At 52.7% G+C, this 14,228-nt stretch overlaps 1 protein-coding gene and 2 long non-coding RNA genes across 3 annotated transcripts; 1 reads left to right on the top strand and 2 right to left on the bottom strand.

Moving 5' to 3' along the window:
- Positions 1-925: 925 nt before the first annotated feature.
- On the bottom strand, positions 926-3,464 carry LOC136351624 (uncharacterized). Its single transcript, XR_010734771.1, has 2 exons — positions 1,849-3,464; positions 926-1,770 (listed from the first exon to the last, which is right to left on the bottom strand). It is a non-coding gene; the product is annotated as an uncharacterized lncRNA (long non-coding RNA).
- A 1,579-nt stretch (positions 3,465-5,043) lies between these two features.
- On the bottom strand, positions 5,044-6,463 carry LOC112939899 (uncharacterized). The gene is made up of 2 exons (XM_026027581.2): positions 6,237-6,463; positions 5,044-6,139 (listed from the first exon to the last, which is right to left on the bottom strand). The coding sequence occupies exons 1-2, from the start codon at positions 6,461-6,463 to the stop codon at positions 5,044-5,046; spliced, it is 1,323 nt and encodes a 440-aa protein (XP_025883366.2).
- Positions 6,464-12,878: 6,415 nt separating this feature from the next.
- On the top strand, positions 12,879-13,732 carry LOC136351618 (uncharacterized). The gene is made up of 3 exons (XR_010734753.1): positions 12,879-13,144; positions 13,236-13,534; positions 13,611-13,732. It is a non-coding gene; the product is annotated as an uncharacterized lncRNA (long non-coding RNA).
- Positions 13,733-14,228: the final 496 nt, after the last annotated feature.

Genomic DNA, 14,228 nt, shown 5'->3' with positions numbered 1-14,228 from the left:
CTCCTTGGCGCGCACCCCGTGGTTACCCTGGTGACGCTGCACCGTACCTGGACTTTCTGCAGCCGGTATTCCCGACGACGAGGTCGCGGACGGCAGCGCTGAGGCGGTTGTTCGAGGGGCCCGCGAGGCTTGACTCGGCTGGCGTGGCGCAGCAGTCGGTGTGCTACGACGGCGAGTCGGTGACAAGCAGTGGCTCTCGCCGACGGCCACATTGCATATTCGTTCTGTTCTAGGCTAGCTAGTATCGATCTGTTTTAGTGTGTATCGAACTATCGATTATAAACGAATCGAGTGTGTCCTGCTTGTGCTAGCTAGTATCTACCGTGCTTGTGTTCCCGTAAAGGCTGCACCAATCGACAATGGTGGGTGGAGGTTGAATCGGCGGCTCGAGCGTGGTGGCTGCATCTCAAAGCTGCCACGGTGTCGGCCGAGCTTGAGGACCGCGCGAGCGGCGACTGGCGGCCGAGCTTGGGGACTGCACGAGTGGCGAAAGCGACGGCCGTGCTTAGAGGCTGCGACGGCAATGGCTGTGCTCGGGGAAGGCACATCCTCACGTGGGTGGGCGTACGGTGAGGAGCAACCGGAGTTGGAAGAGAAGATGGCGATGAGAGAAGCCAAGGTTAATTTGGTCCTAGAAAGTATTTTGGCGTGTAAACATGTGTTGATAGTGGCATTTTATCGAATCCATTGTGCGGAATGGCATTTAGGCGAAACCCACTTTTGACGATAGCACAATGTCAATTTTCACACCCCCTCCATTCCCTTGGAGGGAATCCCAGGCTCCCAGCCGAGGAAAGCCTCCCCTGTGTCCATTTGGAAAACCGATTTACCCCCTGAACTATCGCGGTCGACCGATTTACTCCCCTAAACTCGAAAACCAAACATTCGACACCCCAAACTCTTAAAACCCAACAAATTACCACCCTAACACAGATCGAAGCGGTTTTCTGCCTACGTGGAACACACGTGACGATACAGTTAGCAAAAACAAATAAAGAAACTAGTGGGGCTCACTTGTCAGCATTTTTTTCCTCTCCTCCTTTGCCTCTCTCTCGGTGAGCAGAGGAGAGAACACGCGGCTGCGGCGAGCCAAGGACGCGCTCTGCCTCCGCCTCCACCGCCGACCGCCCGAACTCGCCGCCTCCATCGCCGGTCGCCCGAGCTTGCTCTGCGTTCGCCGGCGGACGTGGTTGGACGGCCACGATGCCGACGACCAGGACGACGGACCGTTCGCCGCCTCCACCACGCCAACGAGAGAAGCAGAGAAGGGAAGGGAAAAAATGCAGAGCTCGAGCGTGCGGCCGTCCATCCTCGCCGACCCTTCCGTCTGCCCCATGCGCCGCCGCAGCAACCTCATCCATGGCGGCGGCGGCAAGAAGTGCGGCGGCGAGCGGCGGTGCGCATGGCGATGCTGCTTGGCTCGGCTCGGTTAGCTCGCTCGGTGTATATGCATGGACACAGGTTGTACAGATGTGTGCTGCTTGCCGGTGTGACGGGGTAGTTTTACAGAAGCAGCAGCGAATTTGGGAACACTAGGAGCAGCAGAAGAATCAGGTGACATCTTGAGCGGCAGGCGCGACGGCCGGGGAGGGGAAATCGATGGCGCGGCTGTGTGGCTCCGGTTAACAGCGACGACGGTCGATGGGGACGACGTGGACGGGCGGCGAACTCGTCGCCGTAGCGCACCGCCTCCAATGCCCTCCTCAGCGCCGCACAACGCGCGCCGCTCGCCGCGCCATCCCCGAGGAGGTTTCATCGCCGGCCGCCTGCCTGAGCCAAGAAAGAGAGAGAGAGGAAGGCCGTGGATCCCGCCGACTCCCCGTCGAAACCGGAGAAGAGGCTCCGCACCTCTCTCCGCCGCCTCCGACTAGAAGGATGACCTCGACGGCGCCCGCCTGAGCAGAGGACTCGTCGCCTCGTCGCCGTAGCCGCGGAGCTCGAGAGGGTGGTGGATCTGTCGCCGTAGCCCGTCGCCTCCAACACCCTCCTGGCCTCCTCGGCGCCACCCGTTGCCCGCCGCGACCTCCCCGCGTTCCGCCGCCGGCCCACGCGCGCCGACCGCCCGCCCGCCCCAGCACGCCGCCGCCCGCCGCCCATCGCCGCCCCCCGCCGTGCACGCTCTGAGCCTGAGAGAGAGGAAAAGGAAGAGGAAGAAGGGAATATAATGCAGGGAAAAGTCCATTCTACACCCTCGAAGTCTTGTGCTTGTCTAAAATACACCCCCGAACTACAAAACCGGATATAATACACTCTCGAACTGTCAATACCGGACGCTTAACCCCCCCGGGCTGTTTTCACCGTGGTTTTTGCCACGTCGGATGCCACATCGGATGCCACGTCAGCCCTAGCCACATCAGCGCAAAACATTAACATGGGCCAAGCCCATATTCTCTCCCCCTCTCTCTCCCTCCCCCTCCCCTGTTCATTATCTTCTCTCACGGCCGTTGGCGGGCGGCGGCGGCGGCGGCGCAGAGCTACGAGGGCGGTGGCGGCGCGGAGCTGCGAAATCGACGACTACGGCGGCAGCGGCTGCGTGGAGCTGTAAGGGCGGCGGCTGCGGCGGCGGCGTGGAGCTGCGAGGGCAGTGGCGGCGGGGAGCTGGTGCGAGGGCGGCAGCTGCGGCATCGGCGGCGCGGAGCTGCGAAATCGACAGCTACGGCGGCAGCGTAGAGCTGCGAGGGCGGCTGCGGTTGCGTGGAGCTGCGAGGGCGGCGGCTGCGGTGGCGGCGTGGAGCCGCGAGGGCGGTGGCGGCGGGGAGTTGGTGCGAGGGCGGCGACGCTGCGAATCACGAGCTTGTTGCCTCGCTCAGAAGTGGCCGACCTCGCCGGAGCCATACGCGCGGGGAGGAGTCATCCCTATGCGCTCGCGCCGCCACCGCTTGGTCGAGGACGAGGTCGAGCTCAAGCTCTACATCCGCCGCCGCCTCGTCGAGCTTGAGTTCCTCATCCCCAAGCAGCTCGAGTTCCACCGGCGAGCTCGAACATGGAGAAGATGGAGTTATGGAGCTCCTGGAGCCGGCAGAAGAGGTAGACCTTTGAGCTCGTGCTCGCCGGCGGTCGGCACGGAAGGGAAGGCTGGGGATGTGCTTGAGCTCCGTCGCCGCAACGAGTCCCCTGCTCCACGGCCACCGATCTCCTGCTCAGCTCCACCGCTGCTCTCTGTCTGGGAGGAAGAAGGATAGAGAAAGAAAGGGAAGAGGAGATGGGGGAAGAAGTGGCCACTAACGTGTGGCTCTAATTTTTATTTTTAGTTTTATTTGCTGAGTAGACTTCCACATCATTGCCACATAGATGAAAACCAGCTGAAAAACCACTTGAGGGTGTAAAGTGAACGGTATTGAAAGTTGGAGGGGGTGAAATATCTGGTTTTAAAGTTTTGGGTGTATTTTAGACAAGACAAATAGTTGGAGGGTGTAAAATGGACTTATCCCTATAATGTATGACAAGTGGGTCTCACTATTTTTTAAAAAATAAAATGCTGACTGAATTACCACGTGTACACCACGTAGGACAAAACCACTTTAGATTCGGTCGAGAGGGTAATTTGTCCAGTATTGAAAGTTTAGGGTGAGTAATATCTAGTTTTTGAGTTTAGGGGGTAATTCGGTCAACCACGATAATTTAGGGGATAATTCGTACTTTTTCCTTTAGAAACATGCCAGGGGAAATTTTTCATGTAGCCAAAAAAAATAAAAGAATAATTAAAAACCATATAAAATCTCAAAAAACAGAAATATCGCAGAAATATATTAAAAAGGAAAATCTAGATAAAGTGAAAAACCCAGCAGAAAATCTAGAATAATAAAAAAATAAAAAAAATATTCAACAAGAATATAGAAAATACTAAGTCATATTTAAATGAGGTACCCTTTTCACAAGATCAGAGAAAATAAAAATTGATCTATGCAACATACTGAGATCATGATGAGCTTTATAATGTAATAAAATATCATAAAAGCTGCAGAAGTATCAATGGCATCCATGCATCCACACATGCAAATAATATATTTCATACAAGGTTATAATGTCTTGATCAAGAAAGAATGATGAGTAATCAAAGAAATAGGGCTGAAGTCTACAGACTATAGAGAACCCATACTAGCTAGTACATGCTAGCTAGCATTTGCTTATATCACGATGGGATAAAACTCTGTACAAAATCTCCCAAATGTTCTCCAGGTACAAAAACTTGATGAAATGCATGTGTGCCAACCATGTCCATAAGGCATCTTGAATCTCCCAATCATACTCTGCATTATAAGAATAATTGTTCTGCATATTCGTTTGAAAGAGATTGCAGAGTGTCATAACATATATTATGGGCACTTACTGAACCAGAACCAATACGACAGTGTATAGCTAAGTGAACCAACTACTTAGTATGACAGCTATTTGCTTCCTGAAACAAGCTTCCGAGAGATAACTAAAGAAAGGATATATGCAGAGTATTATTTGTCGAATTAAAGAAAGTATAGCGAAAGAAGGACTATCTAGGAAGATTAGTAAAAACAGGATATTTACTTGATACAGTACAGGAAACTACTGCTAGCAAAACAAAACTAATCTTCCCTCCTCAATCGAAATAAATTTAGCTCTGTTCTTATCTCCAAGTTCCCAAACCCTCTTCCTCGTTTTCCGCGCGCACGCTTTTAAAACTACTAAACGGTGTGTTTTTTGTAAAAAGTTTCTATACGAAAGTTGCTTAAAAAAATCAAATTAATCCATTTTTGAAAAAAAAATAGCTAATACTTAATTAATTATGCAATAACACTTGCTTCGTTTTACTGCCATATCTGATCACAAAATGATTACAAATGACAACAACGACACAACTCAAAAGATCGATCGGACACATATTCATATATGATTCCCTTTAAAACCATTTTATTGTATTATTGTGTCATTACAGCAGATCTACCTGCTATTGAACATGACAAAACCTTTAATCCTTCCTGATCTAGCTCAGTTAAGAGTAAAGTAGGGCCTCAAATCATTGCTTTGGTCAGTGATTTGAGGCCCTTGGCCTACTAAAGTGCCGCATGACTAAAGCACCCAATACATCATTTCGCTGGTGAGCTTGTACATCTCAGACCTGTGCTTCAGCATGCGGAGCCCTCCTCCATTGGCACCACCAGCATCGTCGTCGTCATCGCAGCGCTCCACCTCGACGGCGGTTAACACAGCGAACAGCTCCTCGCCATCACGCTGATCCTCATCGGTCTGAAAGAACCTGGCAATGCAGAACTTGGCGGCTCCTAGGTTTACGAGGTATGAGCTGACAAGCTGGAGGGCGTCGGGTGGCGTGAACTCCAGAGGAAGGCTGTGAAGCACCGGCAGCTTGGTGCCATCGAGATCCAGAGCGGAGAGGACCAAGCTCCTCCTCCTGTCTCCAGTGCTGCATGAGAGGCCAAACCAAAGGCCGTGCTCATGGCAATACTCGGCGAGACCAACAAATGGCAGCTTCCAGCCAGTGGCCACTGTGCTCCACACATGGCTCACTGTGTCAAAGCAGTAGATGCCACTGCCGTGCGTGGATGACATCCAGATCTCCATGTCACCAACCACAGCGTACGAGTGGACATGCAAATCGGACTTGTGAGACAGCGGCGGCGGCGGCGGGGGGAGAGCGTGGCATCGCCAATCCTCATTTAATCCATCCTCGTAGATGAGCCCATAGAAGCAGCCGCAGGGGACGTTTCCACCGCCGTCGTCGTTGACATGGCGGCGCGACGTGTCAAGGATATAGAGGTCGTCCCCAACGGTGACGGAAGTGGTAAGCAACCTGACTTGGTAGGGAAGTGCGGGCATGGTGCGGACGGCGTGCTCGCCGGGGTCATAGAGGACGGTGCGGCAAGTCTGGTCGACGGCGACCACCGCGTTGTTGTGATTGCCTCCAAGGAGGAGGAACTCCATCTTCTGGTTCCCAAACAACGTGGAGAAGGGAGGGTAGAAGGTCATGGCTGGGCATGGCAGGCTAGCATACTCCACCGCGTCGGCGGCGACGGCCGACGCCACGGATGGCACCACCGGGGTTGGACGTGGCAGGAAGAAGCGGTCCATGTCAATGTTGCGCAGCGTGTAGTTGCTGCGGCGGCGGCCAAACTCCTCCAGCAACAGATAAACAAACCGACGGGTGGTGCTCATCATCAATAAATCGATCAATATGATAATATACTGTACAATTGAACATAGGGACCCCGCGTCGCTCTCGCGCGGGCGGCTCGGGGGGCGAAAACCCTAGCCGCCCGCGCCTCCTCCCCCTCTCCCCCGCCTCGCCGCCGCCGGAGCTCGCCGGCGGCAAAGCCGGCAGCGAGCAGGGAAGGCGGCGGCAAGGTCCTTTCTTCCTCTTGGCAGCTCCCTCCCGGCGCGACGTGGACGGGGCGACGTCGATGAGGTACCCCACCGCCGGGAGAAGTGGAGGCGGCGGGGCGGTGTGGGGTGGCGGCGGATCCGGCACCCCCATGGCCGGATCTGGCGCGGCAGCGCGGCCCGGCGGTGGTGCGCGGCTGGGGGCGGCGACGGTGGCCCGACGGCGCGATGCGGCTGGGCAGCGGCGGCGGCCCGGCGGCTGGGAGCGGCACGGCAAGGCGGCGGCGGCTCCGGCGGCGCCCCGCCCGGATCCGGCGTCCCCACGGCCGGATCCGACTCCCGGATGGCCAGGGTCGTTATGGCCGGCGTCGCTGGCGACGGGAGGACGGCGCGTGCGGAAGGACGGCGCATGCGCGACGGGAGGACGCCGGCGTTGAGGTCGATGCGTGCGGCGCCGTGCAGCGGGCCGACGCGGCAGTGGCTGGCGCCGGCGATGCTTGCCGCCGGACCTCGTGATCCTCGTGGATGACCGCCGATGGGGGCTGCTGCCAGATGGATGGCTGCGTTGTGGGGGACCCGACTGGGACACCGGCTTGCATGGCGGCGGCGGGGTCGTTGCACGTCGCCCGTGTGGCGGCGCTGCAGGTGTTGGCCGGTGGAGATGCCGCCGGATCTGGGGTCGAGCTCGGATTCAGCCGCACAGTACTGCCATCACGACCGGCGATGACGAGGGGACGCCATGTGGGTGCCTTCTCATCTCCTTGGAGCTCCTCCCCTTCTTGACCGCCTGGTCGTGGGGAGCTCCTTTGCGAGACGGTGAAGACGGCGGCAAGGTTGCCCCAGGTTGTTATCGATAGTGATGGGCGGTGGCGGGCACTCTCTTTGTAGGTGACGGCATGGGAGGAAGGCTAGCTGGTCGCCGAAGTGCAGCGGTGGTTTGGTCGTGCTCGTTCCAACGTGTAGCTGTGGGGGTCGCGCTGGCAGCAGGTTAGGTCGCTTGGAGTCCAGCCGACGGAGGGGCGTCGTTGCTGTAGAGGCCACGTGTTGACATTGCCTGGGAGTTGGTGAGGTAGCGGCAAGAGGGGCATTGGCAAGTGCTAGGCGAAAGCCAGCCCAATTCTTGGGCGGCAACGGCGATGTCTTTGGGCGTTGCAACCCTCTTGAGGGCGTTGTTGAGGTGCCTCCCTCCCCCTCTTCAAGGATCCTCTAGGTGAAAACCTCATCCTTTCGGGATGGGCGATGGCGGCGTTTTGAATGTCGTGACCTTCTTGAAGGCATCGTTTTGGAGGTGGCTGTGTGTTCCTCTCGGTGTGGTGGTGTGTAGGCACGTGGCGGGGTGTGTTCTCTTGTCCGGTTCCCCTGTCCCCTGCTGCTTTTGCCTTTGGTTGTAAATGTCTATTTTACTCCTCTTAATGCAAAAATACGCTTCTAGCGTATTCCCGAAAAAAAAATCGATCAATCGGATTGAATTGCTCTGGATCTCCTTCTCCCCCACAACGAACAACTAGGCTACTACTCTGAAGAATCAGAAGAGATCTAGATCGATGGGTGCCTCCCACCCCTTTGGGTTAGGGTTAGAGACAGATCAACGAAGAGAAAGTAGTAAAACTTGGTATTTATTTGTCTTCGTTTTGGACTAGAACTTCCTATCCCAAGCGAAGCCAAATGATCTTTCTCGTTGCAAATCTCACCTTAGCAGAGAGAGGGAGTGGGGGGAGCCGCCCAACCGCTACTCCTCGAGCGAATCGGAGAGTCGCCGGCGGCGGACAGACGACGGGAAGGGGATGGTGGAGGAAGAGAGAGAGAGAGGTGGGGAGGGAGTTGGCTCCGGCAGCGGTCGTTCTGGTGGCGGCGTGAGTGCGGCCTGCGGCGGCGTCCGGGGAGCACGCCGGGTGAGTTAGCGAATTTTTTTTATTTTTAATTTTTTTTATTAAAAGTTTTACAAAAATAATTTTTCATTTTGAAAATTGACAGAAGTGGTCGCCTACCGCCCTCTGGGAGGGCGATTTTTAAAAATCGCCATCCTAGAGGGCGGCGAAAGTGACGTGGCAGACGGCCGTTCGCTCTCGGGCGACGGCCGTCAACGAAATTTGCAGGCGGCCCCCTTGCCGCCCTCCGCTAGGGCAATTTTGTACTGTGCGGGGGGCCGCCTGCAAATGGGCAGCGGGGGGCCTGGAATTTTGCAGGCGGCCCCCTTGCCGCCCTGGGGGAGGGCGATTTTTGCCTCCCCCTATAAAGCCCAGCCCTCTCTCTGAAATTTCATTATATTCAGTAAAAATCCAAAAAAAAACGAAAGAGAGAGAGGGGAGGGCAGCAGAAGGGGAGCGGCGAAGCCCTGCTGGTTCGCTCACTTCATCACAGGTTTGCTCCCATACATCTTTTGCATTTGTACTAATATGTTATGTTTGAGTATATATGTTGCGTTTTAGTTTTAGTTCCATATATTTTAGCAGATCTGTAGCACACAGCACATATGTGTAGATCCAGAGCATAGAATATAATAGTATGAATTGAGACATAGACAGTAGTGTTAATTGTAAGATGTAGTTTAGTTTGATCTGGAGAATGTAACCTACTTTTAGAATTTTGGAGAACAATATTGTAGAGAATGTAACTTAGGGCGTAGTACAGAAATGCGAGGTTAACGCAGTTATTGTTTTCATCAGGCACAATGTCAAATAAGGTCACATTTCAGATAGTTCACGGTGAAGGAAATATTAGATTTGGTCCAGATGGTATTGATCTGTCAGATTTTGTAATGACATCTAAGGGCATCGATAGGCCTGCGGAGAGAACATTTCAGTCAATTTATAGTTGGTTGTTGAGAGGATTTAGAATAGACCAAGAAGTCTACACAATGTCAGTATCAGTTGTAGTGAGTCGTGCAACAGAAGGTTATTTTTGGGAACTAATGCCGATGGACAGCACTGCTGCTTGGAGACGGTATGTGGAAATGGCTTTTGAACGGTCATGGCCCCTCGTTATATTTGTATCGGTACAAGAGAAAGATATAAATGTTTCAATGCAAACCGAAGATGTAGAGGGTCCTATCAACGCAGGGGATGTTGTTGGACCATCGATGTAAAATGAGGAAAATCAACCAAGGGAGGAGCAGGCCATGGGCATGGCGGATGAGGGGGAGAGAGTCGGTATAATTGTTGATGAAATGGAGAGGGAAGATTCGGATAATGAGGAAGCGGACGACGACGCATCATCCGATGAGGAAGGTGATGTAATGGCCACTGATTGGGCAAATGAGGACTTCTCTGGACTTGTTATATCAGAGGGTGATCATGTACCCTGGGAGTATAAGGAGAACGAGGTAATTGAGGGTGCAAGGTATGCTCATAAGGATGAGATGAAGGAGGCGGTGAAACATTGGGCAGTTTCCTTGCAGAGAGAGTTTAGGGTAGTCAAGTCAACAAATTATGTGTATGAAGTGAGGTGCATGAAGGAAGATTGTCCGTGGCGTGTCCATGCATATAAGGGTAAATGGAATGATTATTGGAAAGTTAGCATTGTGACCGAGCACAAGTGCTACTTACAAGGGGTGGAGAAGTATCACCGAAACATCACTTCAGCTTTTGTGGCAAGTGAGATGTACAGCAGTGTTGTTGGTAACATTGGCTTTGAACCAAAATCAATTATTAGGCACATCGAGAACAAATTCAAGTACACCATAAGCTATGCAAAGGCCTGGAGAGCCAAACAAAAGATTATTGAGATGAGGTATGGCACATTTGAAGCTTCTTATGATAATTTGTCTCGTTTGTTAGCCACCATTGCCCAGAGGAATAATAATACTTACTATGACCTACATACATTTACATCGGTTGATGATCGAACAAAGAGTGTGCTGCAAAGAGCCTTTTTCTCATTGGGTGCTTGCATCAATGCTTTTGTGCATTGTCGACCTGTTCTATGCATAGATGGAACTTTTATGACAGGTAAATACCGAGGTCAGATATTGACAGCAATTGGGTGTGATGGGAACAACCAGGTTCTACCTATGGCTTTTGCATTTGTAGAGAGTGAGAACACTGAAAGCTGGTACTGGTTCCTAGAGAGAGTGCACATTGCAGTGGTGCGTATGAGGCCCAACGTTTGCCTTATACATGATCGTTATGCGGGTATGTTGCGGGCTATTGACTACTTGCAGAACGGTTGGGATGAGAAGGGACTTCCAGCTAAGTGGCCTGATGTTCGGAGTCGGTGGTGCATGCGTCACATGGGTGCAAATTTCTACAAGCAATTCAAGAACAAGCATCTTATGGAGCTCTTTAAGAGGCTCTGTGCACAGAACCAAGAGAAGAAATTTAATGAGTTGTGGGACAAGTTGGATGAGTTGACAACGAAGCAAACAGATGAGCAATCTCGCAGACCACAAGTTGAAGGTGACGAGCCTCCCATACCTCTTGGTGCATTACATGATGACCCACCAACAATGAGAAGGAGGTTAGGGCCGTCCATCAGAAATTTCACTCAGTGGATTGAGAATGAGCCTAAGGAGAAGTGGTCTCTATTGTTCGACACCGATGGATCTCGGTATGGCATAATGACAACCAATTTGGCAGAGGTGTACAACTGGGTAATGCGAGGAGTTCGGGTACTTCCATTGGTTGCTATCATTGAATTCATCCTTCACGGCACGCAAGCCTACTTTAGGGATCGATACAAGAAAATTGGTCCGTCCATGGCCGATAACAACATAGTGTTTGGCAACATAGTGACAAAGTACATGGAAGATAAAATCAAAAAGGCACGGAGACATAGAGTTGTTGCTCAAGGCACACAAGTGCATCGGTATGAAATAATGTGTGTTGATAGGAGCAGGCGTGGTATCTATTACAAGCAAGCCGTGCAGGAATGTGTCTTGAAGGCGGATGGTGGATGTACCTGCAGTTATATGAAGCCGAAGCTTCATCACCTTCCTTGCTCACATGTTCTTGGCTTCTTGCTGCTGCCGGTGATTGTGGCATATCTCCCAATGTGTACGTCTCAAATTATTTCAGGAAAGAAGCAGTCTTTCATACATGGAGTGAGGAGATATATGGGTTCGGGATCTCAGGATCTTACACAACGCTGAGTGCCCAAGTTTTTTATATTCCAGATCCATCTAAGTTAAGGGTGAAAAAGGGTCGACGCCAAACTAGACGCATCAGAAATGATATGGATGAGTCAGAAGCAGGTGGGAGGACTTTACGCTGCAGCAAGTGTGATCTGCGCGGCCATACTTACAAGAAATGCCCGAAGAATGCAGAAGTTCCAAGCGGCGCAGATGCTAGTCCATCTGGACAGGCAAGTGATGGTAGGCGACCACCTGGTGAAGGAACAACAAGCAGGCGCGCAAGGCCAAGGCGTCGTCGCGCAGCAGGCGATTCCATGGTGTAACAATGCTATCGATTTAGAAAATAAAATGCTGTTGTGATGTGATGAGTGTTCAGACTAAATACTTCTATCGTGTAATTTCAATTGAATGTTGTTGTAATGAGTACCTTCGACTATTGTTGTACTAGTAGTATTGCGAACTATTCGGTGTTGTATCATAATGTTATCGTGATGAGTGTTCGGACTAAGTACTCATATCGTGTAACTGCAGTTATTGTTGTAATCAGAAATATTCCGTATGGTGACACTTTTGTTTGTTTGTACTCTTGTTTAATATGTGTTAGTAATTCGCTTATGAACATTTATTACTTATGTTGAACTAATTATTTATATGTTTCTGATCAATCTATTTGATGCAGGTATAGCGTACGACACACCGGCGCTGTTCAACCGTGGGATTGACAGGAACCACCGCTCGTTCCTGTCAGCAGTCGAGGGTGCACAGCTCGGCACCTTCCGTCCACGCACGTCGCGCGAGTGGTTGCGTGTCGACCCCCGTCACGTTCCTTGGTACGCGTATGTTCACATTTCAACTCAACTTTGCTTTGTGTTGTACTTATGTTTGAAGTTTGCTCTATACAGGTTGCGTGCGGCAGGCCTTCTACCACTTTGTAGGCTTGTTGAGGCGGCGGCGGACGACCGTGACCCAGCGAAGCGGTGGGATGCAGACCGGTCACTCCTTGCCGCTCTGGTAGACCGCTGGAGACCTGAGACGCACACGTTCCACCTTCCCTGTGGGGAGATGGCTCCGACACTGCAGGACGTGTCGTACCTGCTCGGGCTACCGCTGGCGGGAGCACCAGTTGGTCCCGTGGACGGTGTTTTTGGGTGGAAGGAGGATATCACTGCGCGCTTCGAGCAGGTGATGCGCCTTCCACACCTAGGACCGGCCAACACCCTTCCTCCGTACTCTACAGTCGGGCCTAGCAAGGCTTGGTTGCTCCAGTTCACTGTAAGTAAATAAGTTGTTATTATCATACATGCTTATTTGCGATCAACAGAGTGTTTTGTACTAACATTTCATTCTTAATTGTAGGCGGACCTTCTGCACCCTGACGCTGATGATTACTCGGTCCGACGCTCCCTTGAGGCGTACCTGTTGTGGTTGTTCGGGTGGGTGATGTTCACTAGCACCCACGGGCACGTTGTGGACTTCCGGCTGGTCCACTACGCACGGTCCATCGCGGATGCTCAGCCACAGGATGTGCCGCAGTGGAGCTGGGGTTCTGCCGTGCTAGCAGCCACGTACCGTGCCCTCTGTGAGGCGTGAACGAAGACTGACGCGGGAGCGATCATCGCTGGCTGCCCTATGTTGCTTCAGCTTTGGGCAGCCGAGAGGTTTGCCATAGGTCGACCAGTGGTGGACAGCGCACCCTACGGGGTTGGTCGCAGCGCGCAGTGGCCAGAGGACGGTCCCACGATGGGGACTTACTGGTGTCGACGTGGGGTTAGTGCAACTTCGCTGCGTTATAAGTTTATCAGTCGTCTTCTTTTTTTTCTTCACATAACATGTCTAATTCCGATCATGTTTATTGCAGCGTCGTTACGCTCACGTCCAGGTGAGACGAGGTTACCCGGACTTCGTGTTCGAGTTTGACCGTCTCCAGCCGAGCGACGTCATCTGGGAGCCGTACACAGCAGAGGCCGTCGCTGCGAGAGCACCGCTAGGACTTTCGTCCTTGTGCACACGCGACCAGGCTTACTGGCTCACCATCCTGCCGATGGTGTTCGACATTTTCGTTGAGCCTCACTGCCCGCAGCGTGTGATGAGACAGTTCGGACTTAGGCAGGTGTTTCCGGGCAACGTGCAGCCGACCGTCCTCCCTGCCGACCACTCGTGAGTTCGGATTGTTCATTTCTAAATTTTTATGATAATTACTTCATCGAGCCATATAATTTACCTCTCTTCACAGGTTGACTCGACGGGGACAGCTAGCAGGCGCACTTTGGGCTCCACGTGTACAGCAGTACGTTGACGACTGGGTGTTAGCTACAGAGGAGGTGATCAACGAGCTCTTCCCACACACGGAGGAGAACTACCGTGACTACCTTCGCTGGTAGCTTCCTCGCACTTGTGCGCGTGTGACCTTCACTCCAGACGCCCCAGAGCCGCACGTTGCCGCTGTCACGGACGCGTATCCCACGCACCGTGACCGAGACTACTTCGTGGGGGTACGTCGAATTTGTATTAGTTCTTACAATTATTTCATTTATCTTGCATAATATAGGACAATTACTGAATTTTTTATTTCCATCTTGCATAGGCTGATGCCGCACGGGATATCAGTGCCGATATCACCGTAGTCCAAGTGAGGTTGAACAGAGGTTTGCACTTGACTGACGTTGAGCAGAGGGTGACCTTCGACCGGATGCAGGAGAAGATGCATGCGGTCATGCGCGTCTTCTCCTGTCGCAGCGCCGTGGACGTCGTACCTCCAGCTGGTCCGATACAACCACGGCCTCGCGCGCCTACCGTCGGAGCAGGACCTTGACCTACGGCACCTGTTTCGCATGGTACTGCTCAGCCCAGA

This window comes from Oryza sativa, chromosome 8 (genome assembly GCF_034140825.1).
Source record: "Oryza sativa Japonica Group chromosome 8, ASM3414082v1".
Classification (NCBI taxonomy): Eukaryota; Viridiplantae; Streptophyta; class Magnoliopsida; order Poales; family Poaceae; genus Oryza; species Oryza sativa.
The sequence above is the reverse complement of the archived record's forward strand: the minus strand, read 5'-3'. Positions and strand labels throughout refer to the sequence as shown.